The 25,936-nt window shown below is 47.0% G+C and overlaps 2 protein-coding genes and 1 long non-coding RNA gene across 4 annotated transcripts; all 3 read right to left on the bottom strand.

The window, feature by feature from the left end:
• Nucleotides 1-12: 12 nt before the first annotated feature.
• Nucleotides 13-2,276, bottom strand: LOC4343800 (NADPH HC-toxin reductase 1). Of its 2 annotated transcripts, none has more exons than XM_015790288.3 (5): nucleotides 2,076-2,276; nucleotides 1,803-1,969; nucleotides 1,484-1,708; nucleotides 574-962; nucleotides 13-333 (listed from the first exon to the last, which is right to left on the bottom strand). In XM_015790288.3, exons 1-5 carry the CDS (start codon nucleotides 2,185-2,187, stop codon nucleotides 201-203), a joined length of 1,026 nt encoding a protein of 341 aa, XP_015645774.1. In that variant the 5' UTR covers nucleotides 2,188-2,276; the 3' UTR covers nucleotides 13-200. The 2 variants fall into 2 exon arrangements, with proteins under 2 accessions (XP_015645774.1, XP_066168334.1); XM_066312237.1 differs by having other exon boundaries at nucleotides 1,803-1,958; nucleotides 2,076-2,234.
• A 12,887-nt stretch (nucleotides 2,277-15,163) lies between these two features.
• LOC9269852 (uncharacterized) lies at nucleotides 15,164-15,944 on the bottom strand. Its single transcript, XR_001547360.3, has 2 exons — nucleotides 15,539-15,944; nucleotides 15,164-15,389 (listed from the first exon to the last, which is right to left on the bottom strand). It is a non-coding gene; the product is annotated as an uncharacterized lncRNA (long non-coding RNA).
• A 1,911-nt stretch (nucleotides 15,945-17,855) lies between these two features.
• Nucleotides 17,856-19,966, bottom strand: LOC136357485 (uncharacterized). The gene is made up of 4 exons (XM_066312757.1): nucleotides 19,675-19,966; nucleotides 19,340-19,598; nucleotides 18,962-19,247; nucleotides 17,856-18,871 (listed from the first exon to the last, which is right to left on the bottom strand). The coding sequence occupies exons 1-4, from the start codon at nucleotides 19,788-19,790 to the stop codon at nucleotides 18,387-18,389; spliced, it is 1,146 nt and encodes a 381-aa protein (XP_066168854.1). The 5' UTR covers nucleotides 19,791-19,966; the 3' UTR covers nucleotides 17,856-18,386.
• Nucleotides 19,967-25,936: the final 5,970 nt, after the last annotated feature.

The raw sequence follows: 25,936 nt of genomic DNA, 5'->3' as shown, positions 1-25,936 counted from the left end.
CCAATCTCAGAATAACTGCAATGATATGGTTTCAATTATATAAATTATAATGGTATTTTTCAAAACTAGCAAAATAATAATGGTATGGATCTAATTAACCTTTTTTTAGCATAAAGGCACAAACACATCTGGGTCCAAATCGGTGCCAACTACACATACGCAAATTACTAAACACCAACGAGCAACGCAACAGCCGCATATCACAGCAATCCCATTCTCTTGGCGCATTCCACACTACCTTCCAGCGTCTCCTCCACCCCATACTTGTATCTGAACCCCAAATCCGTGAGCTTGTTTGTATCAGCTCCCACCCTCACGCCCTCCCCTACCACCCTGCGAGTTCACAAACAAACACATATAAAATTAATGAGTAATATTATACGTCCAATCTAGTTGTACAACTTATATACAACCAGAGATATGTTTTTAGATATGCAAATTATAGATCAATTAAAGACGAGCATGCTCATATGCATAGCAATTTCCACAATTAATAAACCATGTAAACAAACAAACAAACAAAAATCAAAAGAGAAAACAAGAAAATGATTAATTGATCATGGGCACACATACTCTCGGAGCTTGATCGTGATCTCCGGATACTTGGCGGAGAAGTGGTCGACGAAGTCCTTCATGTTGGGGTACCCGGCGGCGCAGAGGAAACGGCCGGCGATGGACGGCTGCTCCATGCAGAAGACGTGCGCGTCGCAGACGTCGTCGATGTGCGCCAGCGGCACGGAGCCGAGCAGCGCCTGCAGGTACTTGAGTCCGCCGTGGTAAGACTCCTGGCCGATGAGCGGCGCCACGATCGCCGGGACGCTGAGCAGGTGGTAGAGCCGGGTGGTGTCGGCGTCGCCGCCGACGAGCGCGCACGCCAGGGTGACCACCTCGAACGCCCTGCTCTCGGACTCGTTGTACCTCAGCAGCGCCTTTTCGGATAGCGTTTTGGATGATGCGTAAACCTACGAAGCACAGATTTATATTCTGAATATTTTCGCTAGGAAGCATGTGTTTTCAGTATTGGAATACTTAAGGCATGTTTAGATCCCATCCTCAAAATTTTACACCCAGTTACATCGAACGTTTGAACATCTCAATTAGGCTTAATAAATTCGTCCGCGGTTTATTGACGGATACTGTAATTAGTTTTTTTATTAGTGCCCGAACACCCCATGCAACACCCTATATAATACCCAATGTGACACGCTAGAACTTTTGACCCCTGAATCTAAACACCCCATTAGTTGATGGACATTGATATTAGTACACCTAGGAGCAATTTAAGCACACATTCTTCCAACGTGTATCTGCAGTCGGAGAAACTAAAATAACAAAAAAATACACTGTAAATGAAAATTTGTTATTTTCTTTCTTTAAGTGTAGGGCTAATTTGTTGTACTAACTTATGTTATCACAATATATATCTTGTTGTTTTTTAAAAAAAATTATTTAAAAATAACCTTTTTTTTTGCTGGTTGATTACTTGATTTATAGCCGACATGTCGCTGCTGTATGGGTGAGACTGGCCGAGTGGAGTCCAGCAGGACTCGTTGATGAAGTCCTTGTACCCCTCGCCGCCGTCCTCCCGGAGCGGCGAGGCGGCGGTGACGGAGGCAGTGTGGATGACGCGCTTCACCGTCTTTGATCGCTCGCATTGCTTCAAGATGATGCGCATCGCGTCCACGGCCGCCTCGGCGGTGTTCTTGTACTGCAAAATCAACAAATTACCCACGTTACACATGATGACATGACATTGATATCTTTTTCCTGCGTGTTCCGATCGAGCTTGTGACTACGTATACCTTGCTGCTGGGTTCATGCTGAAACGGGGTGGCGAGGAGGAAGACGAACTCGCAGCCGGCGATGGCCGGCTCGAAGGTGTCGGCGTCGTACATGTCCGCCTCGAACAGCACCAGCCGCTCCGCCGCGCCGGGGAGCTCTCTCAACGGCGCCGCCTTCTTCTCATCTCCTGTCAGATATATTATCTCCATATCTCCAACAATTGGAAACAGGGAGTGATTGGGAGAGGTCTCTAGCTGGCTAGCTAGAGATGGATCGGAGTACGTTGTACGTACCAAGATTTCTCAATGTTCCATGGACGATGCAGCCTCGTTCCAAGAGCTTCTTGACGAGGCAGGTCGCGATGTAGCCGCTGGCCCCGGTGACACACACCCTGCAGCTTACCATAGCTCCTATTTCCCTTCTTTCTGTTCCTCTCGATCGGGCTCTAGTCAAGTGGAATATTTAGTTCCATGGCCCTCTCTACCATCGCTCAAATAGTCGAAGGGACTATCTATTTATGTCGTTATATTTTTTATTGTAAGAAATGTCTTTTTTATTTTCCACTGTATAGTGGAGTACATACGTTTACACCATAAAGGTTAAACTTGCTCTGTAATTTCTCTAATGCGCACCATTTCTTTTACTTCCGCCAACCATAAATATTTGACTAGATAAGTTCTTACCAAACTTTTTAAACTTTGACCATAAATTTTATATTAAAGTAAACTTATAAAACTAATACTTTATGATATTACAAGTACCTTCTGTTTTCGAGGGATTACATCAAAAGTTATTATGGCGAGGTATTACTAGCTGGTAACAAACAGGGCGGAAAATACCACATGGTGAGGTGGACAGATTTGGCTTTCCCAAAAGACTTTGGGGGTATTGGCTTGACTAAAACTAGAATGCTGAACACTGTTCTATCGGCCAAATGAGTTATGAAAATTGAGTCCTCATACAATAGTCTGTGTGTTGAGTTGTTGAGAAAAAAAATATCTTTAGGATAGAGGAGTTTCCCAATGTAATGGTCAAAAGGGATCACAATTCGAGAAAGAATTCTGAATACCAGAAAATGGATGAAACTAGGGTCATAGTGGCTTCTAGAGGATGGAAGACATATATGGTTCTGGCATGATCCTTGCCCCCTTAAGACCACATACCCAAAGATTTTTTAGATTTGTAACCAACGAGACATCACAATCTCAAAGTTGGTAACAAAGAGTGCTAGTTGTTTATCTTTTATAAGATCTTTTGAAGACATAGAAAGTATGATGTCACATATATAATTGAAGAGATTGTACTAGTCAATTCACCAGACCTCATGATCTGAGGATTATCAGCTAATAAACTATACACCACAAAGTCACTCTATGAAGCAATGGCCTTTAGAGGTGTGAGAGATGTGAAAATGCAGTGTGTAGAAGAATTAAAAAAAACTGGGAGTGCTCAGAATTTTGTCAATAGGTGGGGCACTTGTATCGACCACCCACATTCTTTTTACCTACCTCATGGCCTCTTTAACTTGGTGCATTTGTAGAGATTCTTTTGGGTGGGGAACAAGAGATTTTGATGAGTTCTTTTTGCTAATTAACAATTCTAACCAAGTTGAATCTAGAGTTTTTACTGCTGTATTTGTGGTTGTTTGCTGGTTATTATGGACCACTAGAAATAATATGATTTCCAGATCCAAGCCGTTGTACTCTCCACTGATCCTACCTTTTCGAATCATCTCTCTTTTGCTGCGGAGAGCCCTTTGTCACACTAAGGATGTTGTGGAGATGGAAATGGTTGCAGAGAAGTTGAAAAATGTGACAACCGCTTTGAAGATCCGAAGAACAGGGGTTGGGTAGCCTATACCTCTGCTAATGTTCTGTATTATTCCTGTTTTGTAATAGATCTAAGAGACATCAGGTGCTTGCTACTTTAGAGCTGCAGGTTTTATCCCTGTTGCATGATGATCGCATGGTGTTTCTCCAAACTCGTTGAGTCACTTGGTTAAGTTGTTCATCTTTTGTAAACTGGCAACCCCCATTACCAACTCTACCGTATGACGTAATGTGGCTTTCAATATAAACCGGGCCGCAAGGTCTTCTCTCTAAAAATACAATGTACGTACTTTTTTAGCCAAATCTACCCATATTTTTGCTTATTTAAATTAAGCACTTAAGAAGCTATAAATTGTTGAACGCTTTAAAAGTTTGGCTAGATATCGTCCTGTACATAGATTGATTTACAACAGAGGCAGTAGTTGTCTGTCTCAGGGTTTTTATTTTTGTAAATCTGGAAAAAAATGATATAAGTAAGATTGGTTGGAATGAGAACATTATTGGAAATGGGACGGATTGCGATCAAGTTATCATCCAACTGTTCATCCATCCTGTGTGGGATGTGTGGCTCACACATATCCTGTTGTTGTCCTGTACCTCTCCGCAGTGTCTGGATCAACTGTATCCTCCCCAAGTTGTAGTACAAACTTACATCAAAGCCCTGTGCCCCTGTCCTAGCTGAGTGCATCCAATGTTTTTCGCCGTTTAATTTCCTACACACGTGAGTGGATGGCCCGGCCGGCCTGTCTCTATATATGTACTAGGAAAAACAGTGGCTGGCTTGCTTAATTATGCATTTGCAGGAATGGAACCAGCGAGGAGGAGACGGGAGGATGGACTCAACAAACCAAACAGATCAAGCAGGATATATAGGTGCCCGAAACCTATAGTAAAACCTAGACCATCTGATCTGAGCCAACGGTCGTCACTCACAGCGTGGTCCGTGTAGGCAGGGGCTCGCGATGACGACGCAGCAGCAGCAGCTAGCTATAGCTACCTAGCATGGGGCTGGAACTAGAACCATGGCGGACGACGCGTTGCCAACCGATCAGCGGCTCAGGCCCCTTCGCCGGATCACGAGCGCCGCAAGCAAGCAGAGAAGCAGAGACGTATAATGGAAGCTTCTGACAACTTTTTTTAAAAGATAATGGAAGTTTTATTAATAGTCAGTAAAATACACCAAGATGATACATTCTAACTTAATCCACCCCCAGCCTCTGCATAGAATTCACACAGCCAAAAACACTAGACCTAAGAAGACTTCCCCATCACAAAACATAGAAACTAGTGGTTATCAATCCGTAGAGACTAGGTCGCCACCCATGCTTCTGGGTAAAAAAAAAAACTCCTGTGCTACCTGGTCGAAACGTTGTGATACCACCGCAATAGTATCCCGAAGTCCCGGTTTGTAGAGGATGGCCCAGGTGCATAGCCACCGGATGACTAAAGTAGCTTTTGACAACTATAGTTTCTTCAAGGATCAAAAGTTCTACCAAATAGTTTTTTTTTTAGATTCTGAGACGTTGTAGTTGTAGATTTCAGAAAATGAAAAGCTCAGCTTCTCCAGGATCTCACAAGATAGTTACCGATCAGCTATTTCTTAGAATTTTAAGGCTTTTTCAAATAGGTCCATAGTTATATATGAGTCTTCACATCGGTGACCAACGGATTGTAACAACTCCAACCGTTACGAATGGATGGTTCCTAGTGAATGCACCGTGCATACTGTAGAGATTATGGATACCTCGTACCCACACGGCATGTATATCCGACTGGGTATAGGGGTACCATATACGGTTAGAATATCTTTAGTAAAGGACTCGGTTGTTATGTTAACTTGTATAATAATAATTAAACATTCGATAGTCCTAGTCGGTTATGATTGTAGTTTATCTTTACTTGCATATTCCGTTAGTAATATGAGCTGTATCTTGTAATACGGACTCCTCCCCCTATATAATGAGGGGTTCGGGTGCCTCTAGAGGCACAACTTTTCTCCCAGATTATACGATCAATAACACACTCGGCGGATCAATCCCTGGACAGGAATAGGGTATTACTTCTCATTGAGAGGGCCTGAACCTGTATAAATCTTTCGTCTCCTAAGAGCATCTCCAACAGCCTCTCTATCCCACTCTCCAAGTTAAATTTTAGCTATTCTAGCTAAAAAAACGTGCTCCGGCCAACAGCCTCTTCAACCGGATGGCTAAGCCATCCGGCTAGCCAAAACCCTCCCTCCACTAGCCAAATTTGGCCACTTTATTTGGCTGGCCAATTGTGGGCCCCCCACAACCCATCTCCACCATCCCCACACACGGCAACTAGGAACAGGAGGAGCACGAGGAGAAGCCATGGAGAGGAGCTCGAGCACGCAGCCGCCGACCACCGCTCGCCGTGACCACCGTCCTCCACTCGCCGCGGCCGCCAACCCCCACGCGGCGCAGCGCGCAGCCCGCCGGCCCCCGTTCGACGGCGCCCGCCTCTCCTCCGCGCGCCACGGCCGCCGGCCCCCGTGTGGCGCAGCGCGCAGCCCGCCGGCCCCCGCGCGACGGCGCCCGCTGCCCCCGCGTGGCGGCGCCCGCCGCCTCCGCTCACCGCAGCCTCCGTCCTCTACGCTTTCGATGCTGTCGCCCACCGCCGTCATCGGCACCATTGCCCGCCGCGACCTCCGCCGTCCTCCACGCCGTAGCCAACCACGACCGCCGCTGAACCTCGCTCCTCCTCGCTCCCCGCCGCACCTACCACCGCCGTCCCCTCCCCACTTGCCGCCTGCTTCCTGCCAAAGTGAGAGAAGAGGAAGAGGGGAAGGAAGAGGAGAAAGAAGAAGGGAGAGGCTGACCTATGGGTTTCGGTGTCATAAAGTCAAAGTAGAGATGGTAAAAGGAGAGGCTCTTGGAGTGAACAATTAGTTTGACTAGCCAAATCAGATGGAGAGTTGGTTATATGGGTGTTTGGAAAGTTCAATTTAGAGAGGCTGTTAGAGATGCTCTAATTCATCCACTTTTCCTGCTTGACAGCCACCCCTTTTAGTATTGCTGAAATATTGTTTCGACACATTACTGAATGTACCGTCTTGTCACTAGCTATGCATCGGGCCAGGCATGACCGCATAAATTCAGAGGTCGAGGGATGGTTTTGTGGTGGGTCGGAGAAGAAAATTAACAGGCTACCTGATCTGATCCTGATCCTCGTCTCTAGTGCTCCAAAGTAATCGCCACTGTACGTTGATACGATGGAGCACACAGGCCGCCGGCCACGAGGAGAACGATCCATATACCCAACCTCTGAGGAGTCGGTGTTCCTTTCTCCGACCCACAGCAACGTTATGTGTATTGCACTGCACGATCCACAAAGAGAGTAGATTTTGATTCCTCAATGGGATGTCCTCTCGTTGTTTATATGTCGCTCAAATGGTTATAAAAAGATTTGAAAAAAATTGGAAATTTGTATTAACATGTGATATATCACTCTACAAACATACAATTTCAAATCCAACTTCTACATCTCTCAACGAAAAAACAAATTTGACTGTGAATATATGTTAATTAGTTGTAGTTTAATTTGTTTTGCTTTTTTTCGTAGCGAGATGTAGTAGTTAATTTTGAACTTGTTGTTATAAAACCAGCCCCGAAATCGGTAGCTAAACGCGGAAGAAACGCCATATGAGATCTAAACATGACGACAACACCGAGACACGATATTTGGTAGTTCAGCCGTAGCCTACATCTCCGGGGCACTAATTACTAGCGCTCTTTCCCGATTCAGCATATTACAACATATCAGAGTTACAACGACTCACAGCCGGTCGCTGTCGGCATCCGCTCCCTCTCGCTATGCTAAGTCTCCATACGATTACAGTAGGCATGCCCCTCTATTTAAGATAGATTCTAAGATAGAGTTCGATTCTTAGTCTAATCCTAATACCTATTACAACTCTAAGTCCTAAACTATAACGAACTACGTAAATATATTCGACACAAGCTCATAACCATTTGAGTGACATATAAACAACGAGGGGACATCCCCTCGAGGTATCAAAATAGTTTACAGATCCACGAATGTATATGCAGTTGTAAAATATAACCAGCTAGCTAGCGTAGTGTGCATGACTAAGCTACGTTCTTCACTCAACTTTCCCAACCTCTACTCTCGCGTGTATTGTGAACAAAAAAAATCTTTCTTTCAAAATTCATACTAATCCACTTTTTTTAAAAAAATAACTAATACTTAATTAATCATGTGCTAATGAATCGCTTCGTCTTGCATGCGCAAGGGGTTAGTTCCCACCACCAACTTCATAGCTTTTACAACATTACCTTGTTCAATAGTGCTCCCTCCGTCCCATTTTAAGTGTATCTGTTCTGTCTTACTTGAAAATTTTATGAAAAAAATAAAAATAATAAGTCATGCATAAAGTGATATTCATATTTTATCATTTAATAACAATAAAAATACTAATTATAAGAAAAATTAAACAAGACGGATGATCAAACGTTGGACATAGAAACCCATAACTGCATTTAAAATGGGACGGGGGAAGAATAAGATGTCGAGAAAAAAACTAAATGATGGAGCATGCAGACAAGTGGATGACCGATAAATAACATAAGAGCGAGCTGAGGAGGTGAAAAATAACATAAGAAAGGAGGACAGCGGCCGGACCATAAAAGAGTAGGTGGTGGTAATTGACGGGATATCCAGAAACTTAAAAACAGAATTCCCAATAACAATTAGGTTCAATTTTTGAAATTTCAAAGACGATAAAGAGGAGGGGCGGTGGGCAAAGGCGTAGTGTCAACTGCCATAGTGTCCTGGCAGTTGATAGGATTTTGAAAAAGTAAGAAAAAAAAAGAACCCAACGATGATTAGGTCTAATTTTTAAAATCTAATAAAAAGGGAAGGGGATAGCGGGCGAGTCTTAAAGCAGTAAGTTGACAACGTTTTATAAGACTTTAAAAATTCATAAAAACGAAGCCGAGCGAGTAAGTGGAGGAGCGTTAAATGAGTGAGTCAGTGAGAGGTATGTTTGGATGGTAGAATTTGCATGGATAGAAGATGACGGTCCATTTTCTTACAGACGAGAATTTCCTCGGCTTTGTCGGAACACTGCCACCGCTAGTGGTGGCAGCATCAGACACCTCCTTGACGACCTTAACTTTCAGAGATGACGCCACCTGATGGTCCGCGAGCGGTCCGATGATATCAGTCAAAGGAAGGGCTTACGCTCAATCAAGTCATAAAGTGATTTCGAAAGGAGAATGCGGGATGTTCATCAAATATACTTACATTGATGGCTTCATCACGTTCCGCCGCCCCCTTTTCACAAAGGGGCATAGGGATGTCACTCGCCGTGGTCGGGCCACTGATCATCACTTGGCCGACGCGGCGCTCCACGGTTTCGCCGCTCAAACCTGTTAATCGAGAACCAACCTTCGATAAGTCAAGAGGAATGCGAGCACAAGTATGTCAAGATAAATGCGAGAAAGATACCCCGAGGAGAAACCCGGGTCGCGTCCTCTGGCCTGGAATAGTTATAAGCTGGATGGGCCCGAGCCTGAAGCGGCTGGATCCGCCTACCAACGAAGTCTGCAACGACTTCATATCCCGACAAACCCCGTACTCGGAGATCGTCGATGATGTCGATAAACGATTGAAGAGAGGGGGTCAAGGGGGGCTTTGCGGTCCAAGACGGAATCTTGTCCGGTTGATCTTCAGGAACCACGAAGACAGGGTTCGAGTTCTTGATCTCAAGATAAAACCACCTATTCCTCCACTTGCTGCGAGAAGAAGGGCACTGGAAGGGAACGTAACGCAACTTCAGGCCATCCCGAAGTCGGAACCCGACGCAACCAGATACCCTGTTGGATTCCATCCAACGCAGTTCATAGTAAAAGCGAAAAAGATCAAGGAAAGGCTCTACCCCGATGTAGGCCTCGCAAAGATGCACAAAGATGCTAAGGAAGGCGATGGAATTGGGGTTCAAATGGAGAAGAGAAAGACCATAGAAATTCAAAACCAGGAGAAGAAATTCAGAAGGTGGAGGGAGAAAACCGCAGAGAACATAATCTTCGATCGCAACCATGCGACCCAAGATGGGCTGAGGATTAGTACCTCCTGCTTCCCTCTCCATGGTTCCACGGCCAGGAAGAGCGCCATCCTCCTGGAGTTTCTTCAACGTTGCACTGGTGGAAGCTGATTTGCCGAGGTCCATTGCTGATCGAAGGTCGCCGGAAAACGAGCCTAGGTTGATGAACTAGGGTTTCTTGCGGCGGCAGAGAAGGCAAAGAGTGCATGGAGGTGGTGTGTGTTTAACAGGTTTGGCTGACTTCAAAATAGACTCCCAAAATTCCTTTAAATAGGCGCACTACCGACGGTGCGAATTCCAGGGAACAGAGAGATGCCCGCCGGAAATTTCTGGTCCCGTTACGCGCGACGGTTTTTTGGACTTCAGTTTAAAATTCGCTCGTGACCGTTGGGCTTCAAATGGCGTGCTCGACTATGGTCTATCTCCGCGGTCCTCGCACCGGGAAGGACAACAGTCTCGACACCCGAAGTCGCAAATGGTTACACGAGTTCATTTTAAGCAGAAGTCGGGGGCTACTATCAGGGTTACGGGTTAGGCATACCCTTTACCCTTCGATATACGTTACATATCGATATGGCATACCCACGCGCATGTAGATATTTCCTGTATATTCTAAGGAAACCTTTCACAGAATCTACAGATGGGAAGAATCCTACTCGGGCAGAACCAGGTCGTTGGCGTATCGTATAGGGTCTGATACCTCCGAGTTCTATGAGGAAATCTCCACATCTGCGATATAAAAGGGGCCCCCCGGGGAGGGTTTAGACATCGAATCTCAGAGCCAACACAACCTCCACAGCCTACGAAGCCGGAGCTTACGAGGAGCCAAGTCATCGAGAGCTAGTCGAATCAACTCGACTACAATCTCGCCGGATCCGACAAGTTCCCTTGTTCTCTTTGTAACCTGTGTTTTCTACCATATAATTCCACATCAACTGGACTAGGGCTATTACCTATCAAGGGGTCTGAACCAGTATAATTCTTGTCTTTTGTTTGCTTGATGTCGTACTACGTAGATCCTTGTATCAACGTACCCCAATACCCTCTATATCCGGTCTACGGGTATCACCCGTCGACAAATCTATGATCCGATCACACCGTTGTATTCGTTGTAATTAAATCTTTACAACAAGATATCGCATGATTATATTTTGATAAAAGAAAAACATATGTTTCAATCTGTTAATACTTATTGTTTCACATGTGACAGCGACATGTTACAATGTGTATCTTCACCATGTTTCATAAAATATTTAAATGTTTCAATTGCTGTTTTTTTTGTTTCACCATATATAACTTAATATTTCACTTGTTGGTCAACGCTCTCCCCCGCACTGTCGTGCGCCCGCGTTGCTCCCGTGCCGCGTTGCTTGCCTGTCCTGCATGTGTTGCTTGCGTTGCTGCTTGCATACTCCCTCTCCCTCTCCCTCTCCCTCTCCCTCCTATTACATGTGCCTAATTTTTTCCTCAAATTTTAAATATTTTTCTCCAAAATTATATATCTGATCTAAGTTTCAATTATACCATTAGATTTTTGCACAAATACTTAATTATGTTGAAATATTTTTAAATAGACGCTACAAATCATACGTTCAATATTTTTTTCAAATATCAAATGCTGTTTCTCGTCTGTATGCAGGAACGCGTTGGAGGAGTGAGGTTGTCGCGTGCATGCATGCAGGAGTATAGCTGGTTGCCAAGGTGGCCTGAGGAACCATTACTCTCTCTCTCTTAATCAAACTTTAAACAAAATTCTATTCTAAAATATATATCCAATCTATAATTTATAACAAGATCTCACATGAATATATTTTGATAAAAATATATATGCGTTCTAGAAAAAAACAAACTTATGTTGAACTATTTAAAAATAATTCTTTCATCACTTGTGGAGATGTTTCAACGCACTTCACAAATTGTTCCAAAGAGGTACAACAAATAAAAAGTATTGACTGCAACAATAATCATTATTACATGAAACATTAAGTCCCGACTAGTGAAACATTTTTTATATTTAGATTGAAACATCGAATTATAATTATTGTTGAAACATAAAAAATGTATTTGCTGAAACATTGCTAATGCATTAATGAAACATCAATAAATGCTTGTTGAAACATTTCAGTAACAATGTGTGTAACATTTAGAAAGTAAAATAAAAAATCATCGGAATGTAGTCATGTGATATCTTGTTATAAAGATTTAATTGTAACGAATCCAATGATATAATTAGTTTGAAATTCAGATAAATAGTTTAAGAGAAAAAATCATTTAAATTTTGAAACATGTTTGCATGCATGCTCCGTTGGCTCGTCATACACCTAACTAACTGTCTCACCATGCACCTACACGGTTGTTCTTTTAGATTGAGACGCTCGATTTTTTATTTCTGGCCGGACGGCCGATGGTAAGCATTTCCGCAAGAACACGAGCCATTGGAATCTCATTTCTCTCTGCCATGCCAATTCATGTGTGTGTAAAATTGATTGATAGGAGTTTGACAGCAAGAACGCAAGAACCATTTTTTTTCTAATGAATTCGTGAAATTTGCTTATATTTTTTTAACACGAGAGGAAAATTACTCGTTTGCACGTATTGAGTTTGGGAGATAAATAGAGATATATGTGGTGGTGCGGGCCGGTATTCTTACCATCTCCAAGTTTGAGGTGATCATAAGAGCTTATCCACCCTACTACTCCTAACTAAACATAAATCTAGATAAGCAAATTCCACCAAACAAAAAACTAGACCACCATATCTATACCTAATAGAAAAATAGGTAAATCTTCCATAAAATTTTTCGTCCATTGGTATCTGGCTTCGATTACTATTTCCTCGATGATCCGTGCAATACAAAATCCGGACGCATGACGCTAACGCCTAACAACGAGATTTTTTGAGGTCCCTCATCTACAAAACTAGAAATCTTAGCCCCTAAACTCATTCAAACCGTTCACCGGAGGTCCCTTGGCAGTATATGTAGGTGGTTTCGCTGATGTGGCATCCTAGTCAGCAAAAAAAAATTAAAAAAGGCCCACATGTCAGCTGCAGTTTTTTTCCTTCTCTTTTCTCTCCTCCTCTTCTCTTTCCTCTCCTCTCTCTTTGCTGGCGGCGGGTGGCGATGGGCGAGCCCGCGGCCGGAGTAGGCGGAGGGGCGGCGTCAGCGCGCGGCTAGAGCAAGCGGAGCGGCAGTGTCTCCGAGCGAGCACGGCTGCGGCGGCGGCCGCGTTCGGCTGCCCCTAGCGAGTGGCGGCCACGCCGGAGGCCGTGGACGTGCCGCGGCTGGTGCTCCACTTCGATAGCGCTGGGTCATGGAGTAGCAGAGCTCGAGCACGGGGGCAATGCCGCAGAGCTCGGGGATTACGTCGTAGCTGAACCCGAACCCGAGATCCACGCACCCTTCAGCTCCTCCAGGTCGTCGTCGACTCGTCGGTCAGGCTCCGTGCGTGCCGCCGCCGCTGCCATCGCTCCCGCTCCTTGCCGTACACGCGCCGCCGCCAAAGACGACGACGCCGCAGGGCTCCTCCTTGGCGACCACCACCAGCTTCGTCCACCGTGGCCACGCCGCCTCCGAGCGCGGCGGAGGGCAAGCGGCGGCTCCGGGCGTGGGCGGCACGCGGCCGGAGCAGGCAGAGCGGCGGCATCTCCGAGCGCGGGCAGAGCAGAGCGGCGGGGGACGCGGAAGGCATGGCGGGCGAGCGGCGGCATGGCGTCGCCTATTTCCCCCTCTCCCGCCGGCCTCATCTCCCCCACTCCGCCCGGCCTCCTCTCCCCCTCTCCCCCACCACCACCATCACCATCACTTCCAGGGAGCCGAGGCCTGGAGCGAGGCGCGCCGCTCTCGCCGCCAACGACGACACGGCTGGCGAAGTAGGCCGGCGGAGCTCGCCCACCACCGCCACGCTCCTCCTTCGGCCACCTCTATGCTCGCCCGCCGTCCGCTCTGCCCGCAGCCCGCCGCGCTTGCCTTCCGCTCGCCCGCCGCCGTCCAACGCCTCTCCGCCTGCCGCCGCGCCGCCCGCCACCGTTCTGCCCACAGGCCACGCTCGGCTGCCGCGCGGACCCGCCACCGCGCTTGGCCGCCGCCCATTCCTCCTCCGCTTCCTTCCTTCGTGCTCACCCGCCGGCCGCGCTCGCCTGCCGCCTCCCACCGCCACACGGACCCGCCGCCCGTGCAACGCCACTCTGCCTGCCGCTGCGCCACCTGCCTCCGTTCTGCCCACAAGCCGCGCTCGGCTGCCGCGCGAACCCGCCGCCGCGCTCGGCCGCCGCCCATTCCTCCTCCCCGTGCCATTCCTCCTCCTACTCCTCCGCTTCCTTCCTCCGTGCTCGCCTGCCACCGCTCGGCTGCCACGCGAACCTGCCACCCACGCATCGCCGCTCCACCGGCCTCACTCACTCTGAAGAAGAAGAGAAAGAGAAGAGAGAAAAGAGAGAGGAGAAGAAAAGAAAAGAAAAGGAAGATGTGCAACTGACATGTGGGCCCCATGTACTTTTTAAATGTTTTTTCTGCTGACTAGGACGCCACGTCAGCGAAACCATCCACATATACTGCTAAGGGACCTCCGGTGAACGGTTTGAATGAGTTTAGAGGCGAACATTTCTGGTTTTGTGGTTGAGGGACCTCAAAAAATCTCGTTATTAAGTTGAGGGACCTCCGGTGAACTTATTCCCCCCGCAAATAAAAGAGAAAAGAGAGAGAGAAAAAAGGAATAAGTTCATCTGAGGTCTCTTAACTTGTCAACGAATCCGATTTTCGTCCCTCAACCAAAAAAACCAGACATAACGGGTCCCTCAACTATCAAAACCGATGCAGATAAGGTCTCTCAGCGGTTTTGAGGGTGGTTTTTGCTGACGTGGCACCTACGTGGCTAATTTGACACGGTCTTCATCTGACGTGGCGCTTACGTGGCAATCCATTCAGAAAAATAATAAAACCCGTGGGACCCACATATCAGTTTCACGCACAAAATAATAATAAAAAAGGTGGGACCCACGTGGGCCCCACTTGTCATCCTCACCCTCCCTCCCTCCCTCTGTCTATCCTCTCTCTATCCCTTTCCTCTCTCCGGCCGATGGAGCGGGGCGAGTGGCAGCCGGCAGAGCAGGCGACGGGTGGGGCGGAGCGGCTAGCCGGCGGAGCACCACGTTGTCCATGGCCCTCAGCTCCGGTGGCACGTTGGGCTCGTCCTCGAACACTTCCAACCCCGCGCCGGCGACCCTTCCCTCCGCCAGCGCACGCACCAGCTCCGCCTCGTCGATGTTGGCGCCGCGCACCACGTTCACGACCACGCCCACAGCGTGTCCAGCACGCCCCAGTCCATGATGTGATGTGTCTCCGCCGTCAGCGCGCACGCCACGACGAGCACGTTGGAGCTCGCGGCGAGGTCGGTGGTGGTCGAAAAAGAAATCAACAAAAGAAAGACATCCCCAGAAAAGAAAAGGCATCATCATTTGATGAACAACATAGGGGAAAAAGGTAGATTAATAAACGCATGAATGAACTAAAATCTTGAAACCACGCGGAGCAAAAATGAAAACCGAATGAGTTCCTAAATCCCCGACCAGCCCTTATCTTTGAAGAAACAGAAGGCAGATTGGGGAAGAATGTTACCACCAAAAGAAAAAAAGATACAATCTCTGAAATTCATAAAGGTTGAACTGGTGATGACGAGATAGTCCTCAAAAGAAACCTGCAAAAAGACGATCTCGCAGCAAAGTAAGAGAGCAGCAATACAATCATATGAAACCATAGAGAACATCAAAGGCCATGTCTACCCAAGAACAGGAGAAGGGAGAAGGAATCACAACCAAAGCTGATGCATGTCATCAGAAATTTCACCTCTTTTCCTTTGCATTTGCAGCTGCAACCCGATGGAGATCCAGCTGCTCCCTATAGCAGAAGCGGGCGACGACGCGGTGCTCCCCCAGCGCGTCAAGCACGCCCCCAGTCCAGATGTGCCGTGTCTCCGCCGTCAGCACGCACGCCACGACGAGCACGTCGAACAGGGCCGACAGCGGTGGAGTAGACCCCGCCGGCGTTGACGACCTGTACGCCGCGACACACGCACTCGCGGAGGTCGATGTGGTTGATCCCCGCGCTGATGGTGATGATGCAGCGGAGCGACGGGACGGCGTCGAGGAGCTCGGCGCCGACGCGGATGGGCCCGCCGCCGAAGACGAGGACGACGCGAGGTGGGTCGGCGTCGGCGGCCACCGTGTTGAGTAATGCGTGGATGGGAAGCGTCGGCGCCGAGGAGAGGGGAGAGAGAGGATAGAGAGGGAGTGAGGATGACATATGGGGCCACGTGGGTCCCACCATTTTTTTTATTATTTTGTGTGTGGAACTGACATGTGGGTCCCATGGGTTTTATTATTTTTTCAGCTCAAATTGCCATGTAAGCACCACGTCAGTGCCACGTCAGATAAAAACCGAGTCAAATTAGCCACGTAGGTGTCACGTCAGCTAAAACCGCCCTCAAAACCGTCGAGGGACCTCATCTGCACCGGTTTTGATAGTTGAGGGACCCGTTGTGTCTGATTTTCCGGTTGAGGGACTAAAATCGGATTCGCTGACAAGTTAAGAGACCTCAGATGAACTTATTCCAGAGAGAAAAAGAGAGAAAGCTAGCTAGCAGCCCAACCAAAGCAGCAGCAAGCCGGCCCAGCAAAAAGCAACTACAGCCTAGCAGCTAGCCCACAGAGCAGAGGAGCAGCAGCCCAGCACAATACTGCATGACACTGTAGCAACCAAGCACGAACAATACCACCTCGCTTTTCCAGCTTGAGCAACACAGCTTAAATAGGAGGCTTGTTGAGGACTATTAATGCTGCATAGAGTTTGGACTTACACAAACAAGGATCGAAGAAAAAATAACACATTTTTAAAGTTATAATAAAAACAATCACATGCCTTTTTTTTAATTGAATCGTGTTTACATAACCTAACCACATCATCAGTTTTTTTTTCTTTCCATTCATTGCACGATTTCCTTCTGATTTTTGTAGAGTGAAATGATTTTACGATTGGAGTGTAGTGAACTTGATATGATAGCTAGCCAAAAAACATTTCTTCTACTATGGCTCTTCTTTGCTAGTGAATTTTTTTTATCAATATCAAGTACCGGAAAAAATAACCATTCATTGCAACTGAATCTAATAATAATACATGACAAAAGTAAATGTTTATTATGGTTTCAAATTTTAGTTTGTAATACATAATTTTATTTTAAGGTGGTATTAATAGTTTTTTTATAATCATCCATGTCAGTGGATCTAGAGCAACAAATAATTATGTTATGTGAGTGTCTTTCCTCTTTTTTTAAGAAAAAGGACACCCATGTGAGTGTCTTTCTGGCACTGGAAATATTTGATTTGCCTATAAGGACTTCACTTAACCTGGTAATCTTACGCTTCCACACATTCACTACTACTTTTTTTTATACTTCATCTAGTGCAACGTACCAACATTTTTACTAGTATATGGGTGATCATATTCCATCTCACTTGACCATCATCCAAACACGAATTTTTTTTATTTATAATTTTTTTTATTAAAAGTTTTACAAAAATAATTTTTCATTTTGAAAATTAACGGAAATAGTCGCCTACCGCCCTCCCAGAGGGCGATTTTTAAAAATCGCCCTCCCAGAGGGCGGCGAAAATGACGTGGCAGACGGCCGTTCGCTCTCGGGCGACGGCCGTCAACGAAATTTGCAGGCGGCCCCCTTGCCGCCCTCCGCGAGGGCGATTTTCTACTGTGCGGGGGGCCGCCTGCAAATGGGCGGCGAGGGGGGGCATGGAATTTTGCAGGCGGCCCCCTTGCCGCCCTCCGCTAGGGCGATTTTGCACTGTGCGGGGGGCCGCCTGCAAATGGGCGGCGAGGGGGCATGGAATTTTGCAGGCGGCCCCCTTGCCGCCCTGGGGGAGGGCGATTTTGTACTGTGCTCTATATTTTTTTTATATAAATATCAATAGTTATCAAATCTTTTTATATTGAAAACTATACAAGACTAAAATCTCCAAGACTGGTAAAATACAATTTTATTATTTTTTAGGGCATATTTGGAATGTTACCGTACAAATATTTTGTTAATGCCAAAATATAAGCAAGTTTTGGCACTACCAAATATTTGGTATGGTAAAATTGCATTTGATCATATTTGGTTTGCTGCCAAAATGTAAAATTGTAGTGAAGAATGTTGTACATAATCTCAATTCTAGATTACGTATTACCAATTAATAGGCTTCCATTTTCGTGTGTGGTGTGGTAGTGGGAAAGAAGATATGAAGAGGTTGCCTTCAGATTGTCAATTATATAGCGTCGTTTTCACTGCAATATATGTGAACTCAATGAGATACATTATTCATTAGATGTGACAAGACGATCACGCGTGGGCGTGATTCACTTTATGTCAACAGGCAGCGCCGAAAGTTGATAGTGATAACTCGAGCTGCCGCTTTTCATGTGTGCTGTTGTGGACTGTGCGCGCTACTGGATATGGCACTACCGTGAAGCGCCGAAAGTGTGTTGTTGTGAGCATAAGTTGTTCAAGCACCATACGAATGAAAAGAACTACGTAGACGAGACAAACACAAGTAGTACTGCAGTAGTAATAGCAAAAGTAGTACTGCTTTACAAGTTTGTAAGCCAAAAGAAACGGTCACATAAGGACTGAAGAGGTAGAACACTACTGACGAGGCCTCTTACCCCTGTCCCTCCTACCCTGCGCCCTAATGTGCCCCTGGGAGTACGTGAGTCGGTCCGGGGGTACGGCACGGCCAACCCGTCCTGCCTGTACAGGTGTGACCTCTGGCTGCTCCTGAGTGTGCGCCTCTGGAGCTCCTCCAAGCTGAGAGGAGCCTAGTACGTCCTGGTGGTCTGCACCGTGCAAGTCGTCGTCGTAGAACTGGCTAGTAGGACCAGTCCTACCGGCGTGAGACGAAGAGGCCCCAGTACCGAAGATCCCGGCTGCAAATCCTGCTGGACAAGGACCATCAGTTTCGTACAGGTATTTAACAGTATTAATAAAAAGTAAAGTACCGTGTGGGTGAGGGATCGACGCTCCGTGAGAGGAAGAGCTGGCGAACGCGCCCGAAGAGGTGGCGAACGCCCCTGCGGAGCTCGCGGAAGCGCCGGTCGTGCCTGCGAACGCGCTCGAAGGCATACGAGGTCCTGCGATGAGGAAACGTGCAGTTAAAAAATGGTGACACATTCGTGCAAAAGCTGAAACAAAAATGAACTAATATCTGGGCTGAACTGTACCGTGCGAAACCGGTGCTGTAGGTCGCACTGCTCCGAAGCTAGGGGCGCTCGAAGACAAACGAGGTCCTGCTCCGACGGTAGGACCGCGAGGCCGTGGGTGTACCGGACCAGCTGGAGGTACGACGTCCACGGCGCTGCGACAGGAGAAGACGCGCATGACCGCACGCATCTTCTCCTGCATCCGGTCGAAGGTCGACCTCTGCTCAACGTCAGTCAAGTGCAAACCTCTGCTCAACCTCACCTGGACTGCGGTGATATCGGCACTGATATCCCGTGCCGCATCAGCCTATGCAAGATGGAAATAAAAAATTCAGTAGTTGTCCTATATTATGCAAGATAAATGACATAATTGTTGGAAGTAATACAAATTGGACGTACCGCCACGAAGTAGTCTCGGTCACGGTGCGTGGGATACGCGTCCGTGACAGCGGCAACGTGCGGCTCTGGGGCGTCTGGAGTGAAGGTCACACGCGCACGAGTGCGAGGAAGGTACCAGCGAAGGTAGTCACGGTAGTTCTCCTCCGTGTGTGGGAAGAGCTCGTTGATCACCTCCTCTGTAGCTAACACCCAGTCGTCAACGTACTGCTGTACACGTGGAGCCCAAAGTGCGCCTGCTAGCTGTCCCCGTCGAGTCAACCTGTGAAGAGAGGTAAATTGTATGGCTCGATGATGTAATTATCATAAAAATTTAGAAATGAACAATCCGAACTCACGAGTGGTCGGCAGGGGGGACGGTCGGCTGCACGTTGCCCGGAAACACCTGCCTAAGTCCGAACTGTCTCATCACACGCTGCGGGCAGTGAGGCTCAACGAAAATGTCGAACACCATCGGCAGGATGGTGAGCCAGTAAGCCTGGTCGCGTGTGCACAAGGACGAAAGTCCTAGCGGTGCTCTCGCAGCGACGGCCTCTTCTGTGTACGGCTCCCAGATGACGTCGCTCGGCTGGAGACGGTCAAACTCGAACACGAAGTCCGGGTAACCACGTCTCACCTGGACGTGAGCGTAACGACGCTGCAATAAACATGATCGGAATTAGACATGTTATGTGAAGGAAAAAAAAAAGAAGAGGACTGATAAACTTATAACGCAGCGAAGTTGCACTAACCCCACGTCGACACCAGTAAGTCCCCATCGTGGGACCGTCCTCTGGCCACTGCGCGCTGCGACCAACCCCGTAGGGTGCGCTGTCCACCACTAGTCGCCCTATGGCAAACCTCTCGGCTGCCCAAAGCTGAAGCAACATAGGACAGCCAGCGATGATCGCTCCCGCGTCAGTCTTCGTGCACGCCTCACAGAGGGCACGGTACGTGGCTGCTAGCACGGCAGAACCCCAGCTCCACTGCGGCACGTCCTGTGGCTGAGCATCCGCGATGGACCGTGCGTAGTGGACCAGCCGGAAGTCCACAGCGTGCCCGTGGGTGCTAGTGAACATCACCCACCCGAACAACCACAACAGGTACGCCTCAAGGGAGCGTCGGACCGAGTAATCATCAGCGTCAGGGTGCAGAAGGTCCGCCTACAGTTAAGAATGAAATGTTAGTACAAAACACTCAGCCGGTCGCAAATAAGCATGTATGATAATAACAACTTATTTACTTACAGTGAACTGGAGCAACCAAGCCTTGCTAGGCCCGACTGTAGAGTACGGAGGAAGGGTGGTGGTCGGTCCTAGGTGTGGAAGGCGCATCACCTGCTCGAAGCGCGCAGTGATATCCTCCTTCCACCCAAAAACACCGTCGACGGGACCAACTGGTGCTCCCGCCAGCGGTAGCCCGAGCAGGTACGACACGTCCTGCAGTGTCGGAGCCATCTCCCCACAGGGAAGGTGGAACGTGTGCGTCTCAGGTCTCCAGCGGTCTACAAGAGCGGCAAGGAGTGACCGGTCTGCATCCCACCGCTTCGCTGGGTCACGGTCGTCCGCCGCCGCCTCAACAAGCCTACAAAGTGGTAGAAGGCCTGCCGCACGCAACCTGTATAGAGCAAACTTCAAACATAAGTGCAAAACAAAGCAAAGTTGAGTTCAAATGTGAACATACGCGTACCAAGGAACGTGACGGGGGTCGACACGCAACCACTCGCGCGACGTGCGTGGACGGAAGGTGCCGAGCTGTGCACCCTCGACTGCTGACAGGAACGAGCGGTGGTTCCTGTCAATCCCACGGTTCAACAGCGCCGGTGTGTCGTACGCCATACCTGCATCAAATAGGTTGATCAGAAACATATAAATAATTAGTTCAACATAAGTAATAAATGTTCATAAGCGAATTACTAACACATATTAAACAAGAGTACAAACAAACAAAAGTGTTTAGTCCGAACACTCATCACGATAACATTATGATACAACACCGAATAGTTCGCAATACTACTAGTACAACAATAGTCGGAGGTACTCATTACAACAAGATTGAATTGTAATTACACGATAGAAGTATTTAGTCCGAACACTCATTACATCATTTTATTTCCTAAATCGAAAGCATTGTTACACCATGGAATCGCCTGCTGCGCGACGACGCCTTGGCCTTGCGCGCCTGCTTGTTGTTCCTTCACCAGGTGGTCGCCTACCATCACTTGCCTGTCCAGATGGACTAGCATCTGCGCCGCTTGGAACTTCTGCATTCTTCGGGCATTTCTTGTAAGTATGGCCGCGCAGATCACACTTGCTGCAGCGTAAAGTCCTCCCACCTGCTTCTGACTCATCCATATCATTTCTGATGCGTCTAGTTTGGCGTCGACCCTTTTTCACCCTTAACTTTGATGGATCTGGAATATAAAAAACTTGGGCACTCAGCGTTGTGTAAGATCCTGAGATCCCGAACCCATATATCTCCTCACTCCATGTATGAAAGATTGCTTCTTTCCTGAAATAATTTGAGACGTACACATTGGGAGATATGCCACAATCACCGGCAGCAGCAAGAACGTGTGAGCAAGGAAGGTGATGAAGCTTCGGCTTCATACAACTGCAGGTACATCCACCATCCGCCTTCAAGACACATTCCTGCACGGCTTGCTTGCGATAGATACCACGCCTGCTCCTATCAACACACATTATTTCATACCGATGCACTTGTGTGCCTTGAGCAACAACTCTATGTCTCCGTGCCTTTTTGATTTTATCTTCCATGTACTTTGTCACTACGTTGCCAAACACTATGTTGTTATCGGCCATGGACGGACCAATTTTCTTGTATCGATCCCTAAAGTAGGCTTGCGTGCCGTGAAGGATGAATTCAACAATAGCAACCAATGGAAGTACCCGAACTCCTCGCATTACCCAGTTGTACACCTCTGCCAGATTGGTTGTCATTATGCCATACCGAGATCCATCGGTGTCGAACAATAGAGCCCACTTCTCCTTAGGCTCATTCTCAATCCACTGAGAGAAATTTCTGATGGCCGACCCTGACCTCCTTCTCATTGTTGGTGGGTCATCATGTAATGCACTAAGAGGTATGGGAGGCTCGTCACCTTCAACTTGTGGTCTGCGAGATTGCTCATCTGTTTGCTTCGTTGTCAACTCATCCAACTTGTCCCACAACTCATTAAATTTCTTCTCTTGGTTCTGTGCACAGAGCCTCTTAAAGAGATCCATAAGATGCTTGTTCTTGAATTGCTTGTACAAATTTGCACCCATGTGACGCATGCACCACCGACTCCGAACATCAGGCCACTTAGCTGGAAGTCCCTTCTCATCCCAACCGTTCTGCAAGTAGTCAATAGCCCGCAACATACCCGCATGACGATCATGTATAAGGCAAACGTTGGGCCTCATACGCACCACTGCAATGTGCACTCTCTCTAGGAACCAGTACCAGCTTTCAGTGTTCTCACTCTCTACAAATGCGAAAGCCATAGGTAGAACCTGGTTGTTCCCATCACACCCAATTGCTGTCAATATCTGACCTCGGTATTTACCTGTCATAAAAGTTCCATCTATGCATAGAACAGGTCGACAATGCACAAAAGCATTGATGCAAGCACCCAATGAGAAAAAGGCTCTTTGCAGCACACTCTTTGTTCGATCTTCAACCGATGTAAATGTATGTAGGTCATAGTAAGTATTATTATTCCTCTGGGCAATGGTGGCTAACAAACGAGGCAAATTATCATAAGAAGCTTCAAATGTGCCATACCTCATCTCAATGATCTTTTGTTTGGCTCTCCAGGCCTTTGCATAGCTTATGGTGTACTTGAATTTGTTCTCGATGTGCCTAATAATTGATTTTGGTTCAAAGCCAATGTTACCAACAACACTGCTGTACATCTCACTTGCCACAAAAGCTGAAGTGATGTTTCGGTGATACTTCTCCACCCCTTGTAAGTAGCACTTGTGCTCGGTCACAATGCTAACTTTCCAATAATCATTCCATTTACCCTTATATGCATGGACACGCCACGGACATTCTTCCTTCATGCACCTCACTTCATACACATAATTTGTTGACTTGACCACCCTAAACTCTCTCTGCAATGAAACTGCCCAATGCTTCACCGCCTCCTTCATCTCATCCTTATGAGCATACCTTGCACCCTCAATTACCTCGTTCTCCTTATACTCCCAGGGTACATGATCACCCTCTGATATAACAAGACCAGAGAAGTCCTCATTTGCCCAATCAGTGGCCATTACATCACCTTCCTCATCGGATGATGCGTCGTCCTCCGCTTGCTCATTATCCGAATCTTCCCTCTCCATTTCATCAACAATTATACCGACTCTCTCCCCCTCATCCGCCATGCCCATGGCCTGCTTCTCCCTTGGTTGATTTTCCTCATTTTGCATCGATGGTCCAACAACATCCCCTGCATTGCTAGGACCCTCCACATCTTCGGTTTGCATTGAAACATTTGTATCTTTCTCTTGTACCGACACAAATATAACGAGGGGCCATGACCGTTCAAAAGCCATTTCCACATACCGTCTCCAAGCAGCAGTGCTGTCCATCGGCATTAGTTCCCAAAAATAACCTTCTATTGCACGACTCACTACAACAGATACTGACATTGTGTAGACTTCTTGGTCTATTCTAAATCCTCTCAACAACCAACTATAAATTGACTCAAATGTTCTCTCCGCAGGCCTATCGATGCCCTTAGATGTCATTACAAAATCTGACAGATCAACACCATCTGGACCAAATCTAATATTTCCTTCACCGTGAACTATCTGAAATGTGACCTTACTTGACATTGTGCCTGATGAAAACAATAACTGCGTTAACCTCGCATTTCTGTACTACGCCCTAAGTTACATTCTCTACAATATTGTTCTCTAAATTTCTAAAAGTAGGTTACATTCTCCAGATCAAACTAAACTACATCTTACAATTAACACTACTGTCTATGTCTCAATTCATACTATTATATTCTATGCTCTGGATCTACACATATGTGCTGTGTGCTACAGATCTGCTAAAATATATGGAACTAAAACTAAAACGCAACATATGTACTCAAACGTAATATATTAGTACAAATGCAAAAGATGTATGGGAGCATACCTGTGATGAAGTGAGCGAACCAGCAGGGCTTCGCCGCTCCCCTTCTGCTGCCCTCCCCTCTCTCTCTCTTTCGTTTTTTTGGATTTTTAGTGAATATAATGAAATTTCACAGGGGAGGGGCTGGGCTTTATAGGGGGGAGGCAAAAATCGCCCTCCCCCAGGGCGGCAAGGGGGCCGCCTGCAAAATTCCATGCCCCCTCGCCGCCCATTTGCAGGCGGCCCCCCGCACAGTGCAAAATCGCCCTAGCGGAGGGCGGCAAGGGGGCCGCCTGCAAAATTCCATGCCCCCCCTCGCCGCCCATTTGCAGGCGGCCCCCCGCACAGTAGAAAATCGCCCTCGCGGAGGGCGGCAAGGGGGCCGCCTGCAAATTTCGTTGACGGCCGTCGCCCGAGAGCGAACGGCCGTCTGCCACGTCATTTTCGCCGCCCTCTGGGAGGGCGATTTTTAAAAATCGCCCTCCCAGAGGGCGGTAGGCGACTATTTCCGTCAATTTTCAAAATGGAAAATTATTTTTGTAAAACTTTTAATACAAAAAATTATAAATAAAAAAAATTCATCCAAACACATCCTAACAACTGAAAACGCTTTGGGTGTGCCCCGATCATGCACGGGCCGCGGCGCCTGGGCCACATGCCGCAGCAATCGAGCATATGGGCCGAGCCGTCATTGCAGCCATAAAAGCATCGCCCAAACTTGCCTCCTGACGCGAAAAATAAATCAAACGATTAGAGCGAGATTAATTAAATATTAATTTAAAAAATAAAAGATAGATTAATATAATTTTTAAAGTAATTTTTCTATAGAATTTTTTTGCTAAAAAACATACTCGTTTAGAAATTTAGAAAACGTATACCCAGAAAACGAAAAAGGTGAGTTGGAATAGAAGTGAAGAAAAAAAAACAGTCTGCTCACCATCTCTTGACCTCTACCGTGTCACCTAGCTGCTTTTGTGCTGCCCAAAGCTGAGCCGCCGCCGTAATCCGGCCATGGCAAATTGGCAAAAATGATCGATACGAGAATCGAAACACGATCACCTCTCCATGGCTGCATCTGCACAAAACGCATGGTGGCCTTGCTGTCCCTCCATGGCGTCTTCTCCCCCCTGCAGCATGTGCCGCTGATTGCGACGACGGCAACGCAACAAGCAAACTTTATTCCACCACAGATATACTCATTAGTTACTACCTAATTAAGGCTTAATTAAGGCTGTATTTAGATAAGGGGGTAAAGTTTTGGCGTGTCACATCGGATATACGGATACACTTTTAAAGTATTAAACATAGACTAATAACAAACCAAATTACAGAATCCGCCTGTAAACTGCTAGACGAATTTATTAAGCCTAATTAATCCGTTATTAACAAATATTTACTGTAGCACCACATTGTCAGATCATGCAGCAGTTAGATTTATAAAATATTCGTCTCGTAATTTACACGTAATCTGTGTAATTAGTTATTTTTTTC

This window comes from Oryza sativa, chromosome 7, assembly GCF_034140825.1.
Source record: "Oryza sativa Japonica Group chromosome 7, ASM3414082v1".
Classification (NCBI taxonomy): domain Eukaryota; kingdom Viridiplantae; phylum Streptophyta; class Magnoliopsida; order Poales; family Poaceae; genus Oryza; species Oryza sativa.
This window is presented reverse-complemented; position numbering and strand designations above follow the sequence as displayed.

Bases quoted from the DNA above. Each gene is read 5' to 3' on its own strand.
- LOC4343800 (XM_015790288.3), bottom strand. From the start codon at position 2,187: ATGGTAAGCTGCAGGGTGTGTGTCACCGGGGCCAGCGGCTACATCGCG. The intron at 1,709-1,802 runs GTATACGTAGTC...TTGATTTTGCAG, and splicing joins AGCATGAACCCAGCAGCAAG to TACAAGAACACCGCCGAGGC. The intron at 334-573 runs GTATGTGTGCCC...GTGAACTCGCAG, and splicing joins ATCACGATCAAGCTCCGAGA to GGTGGTAGGGGAGGGCGTGA.
- LOC136357485 (XM_066312757.1), bottom strand. From the start codon at position 19,790: ATGGTGTTCGACATTTTCGTTGAGCCTCACTGCCCGCAGCGTGTGATG. The intron at 19,248-19,339 runs GTACGTCCAATT...CATCTTGCATAG, and splicing joins ACCGAGACTACTTCGTGGCG to GCTGATGCGGCACGGGATAT. The intron at 18,872-18,961 runs GTACAGTTCAGC...TCCTCATCGCAG, and splicing joins TACAGCACCGGTTTCGCACG to GACCTCGTATGCCTTCGAGC.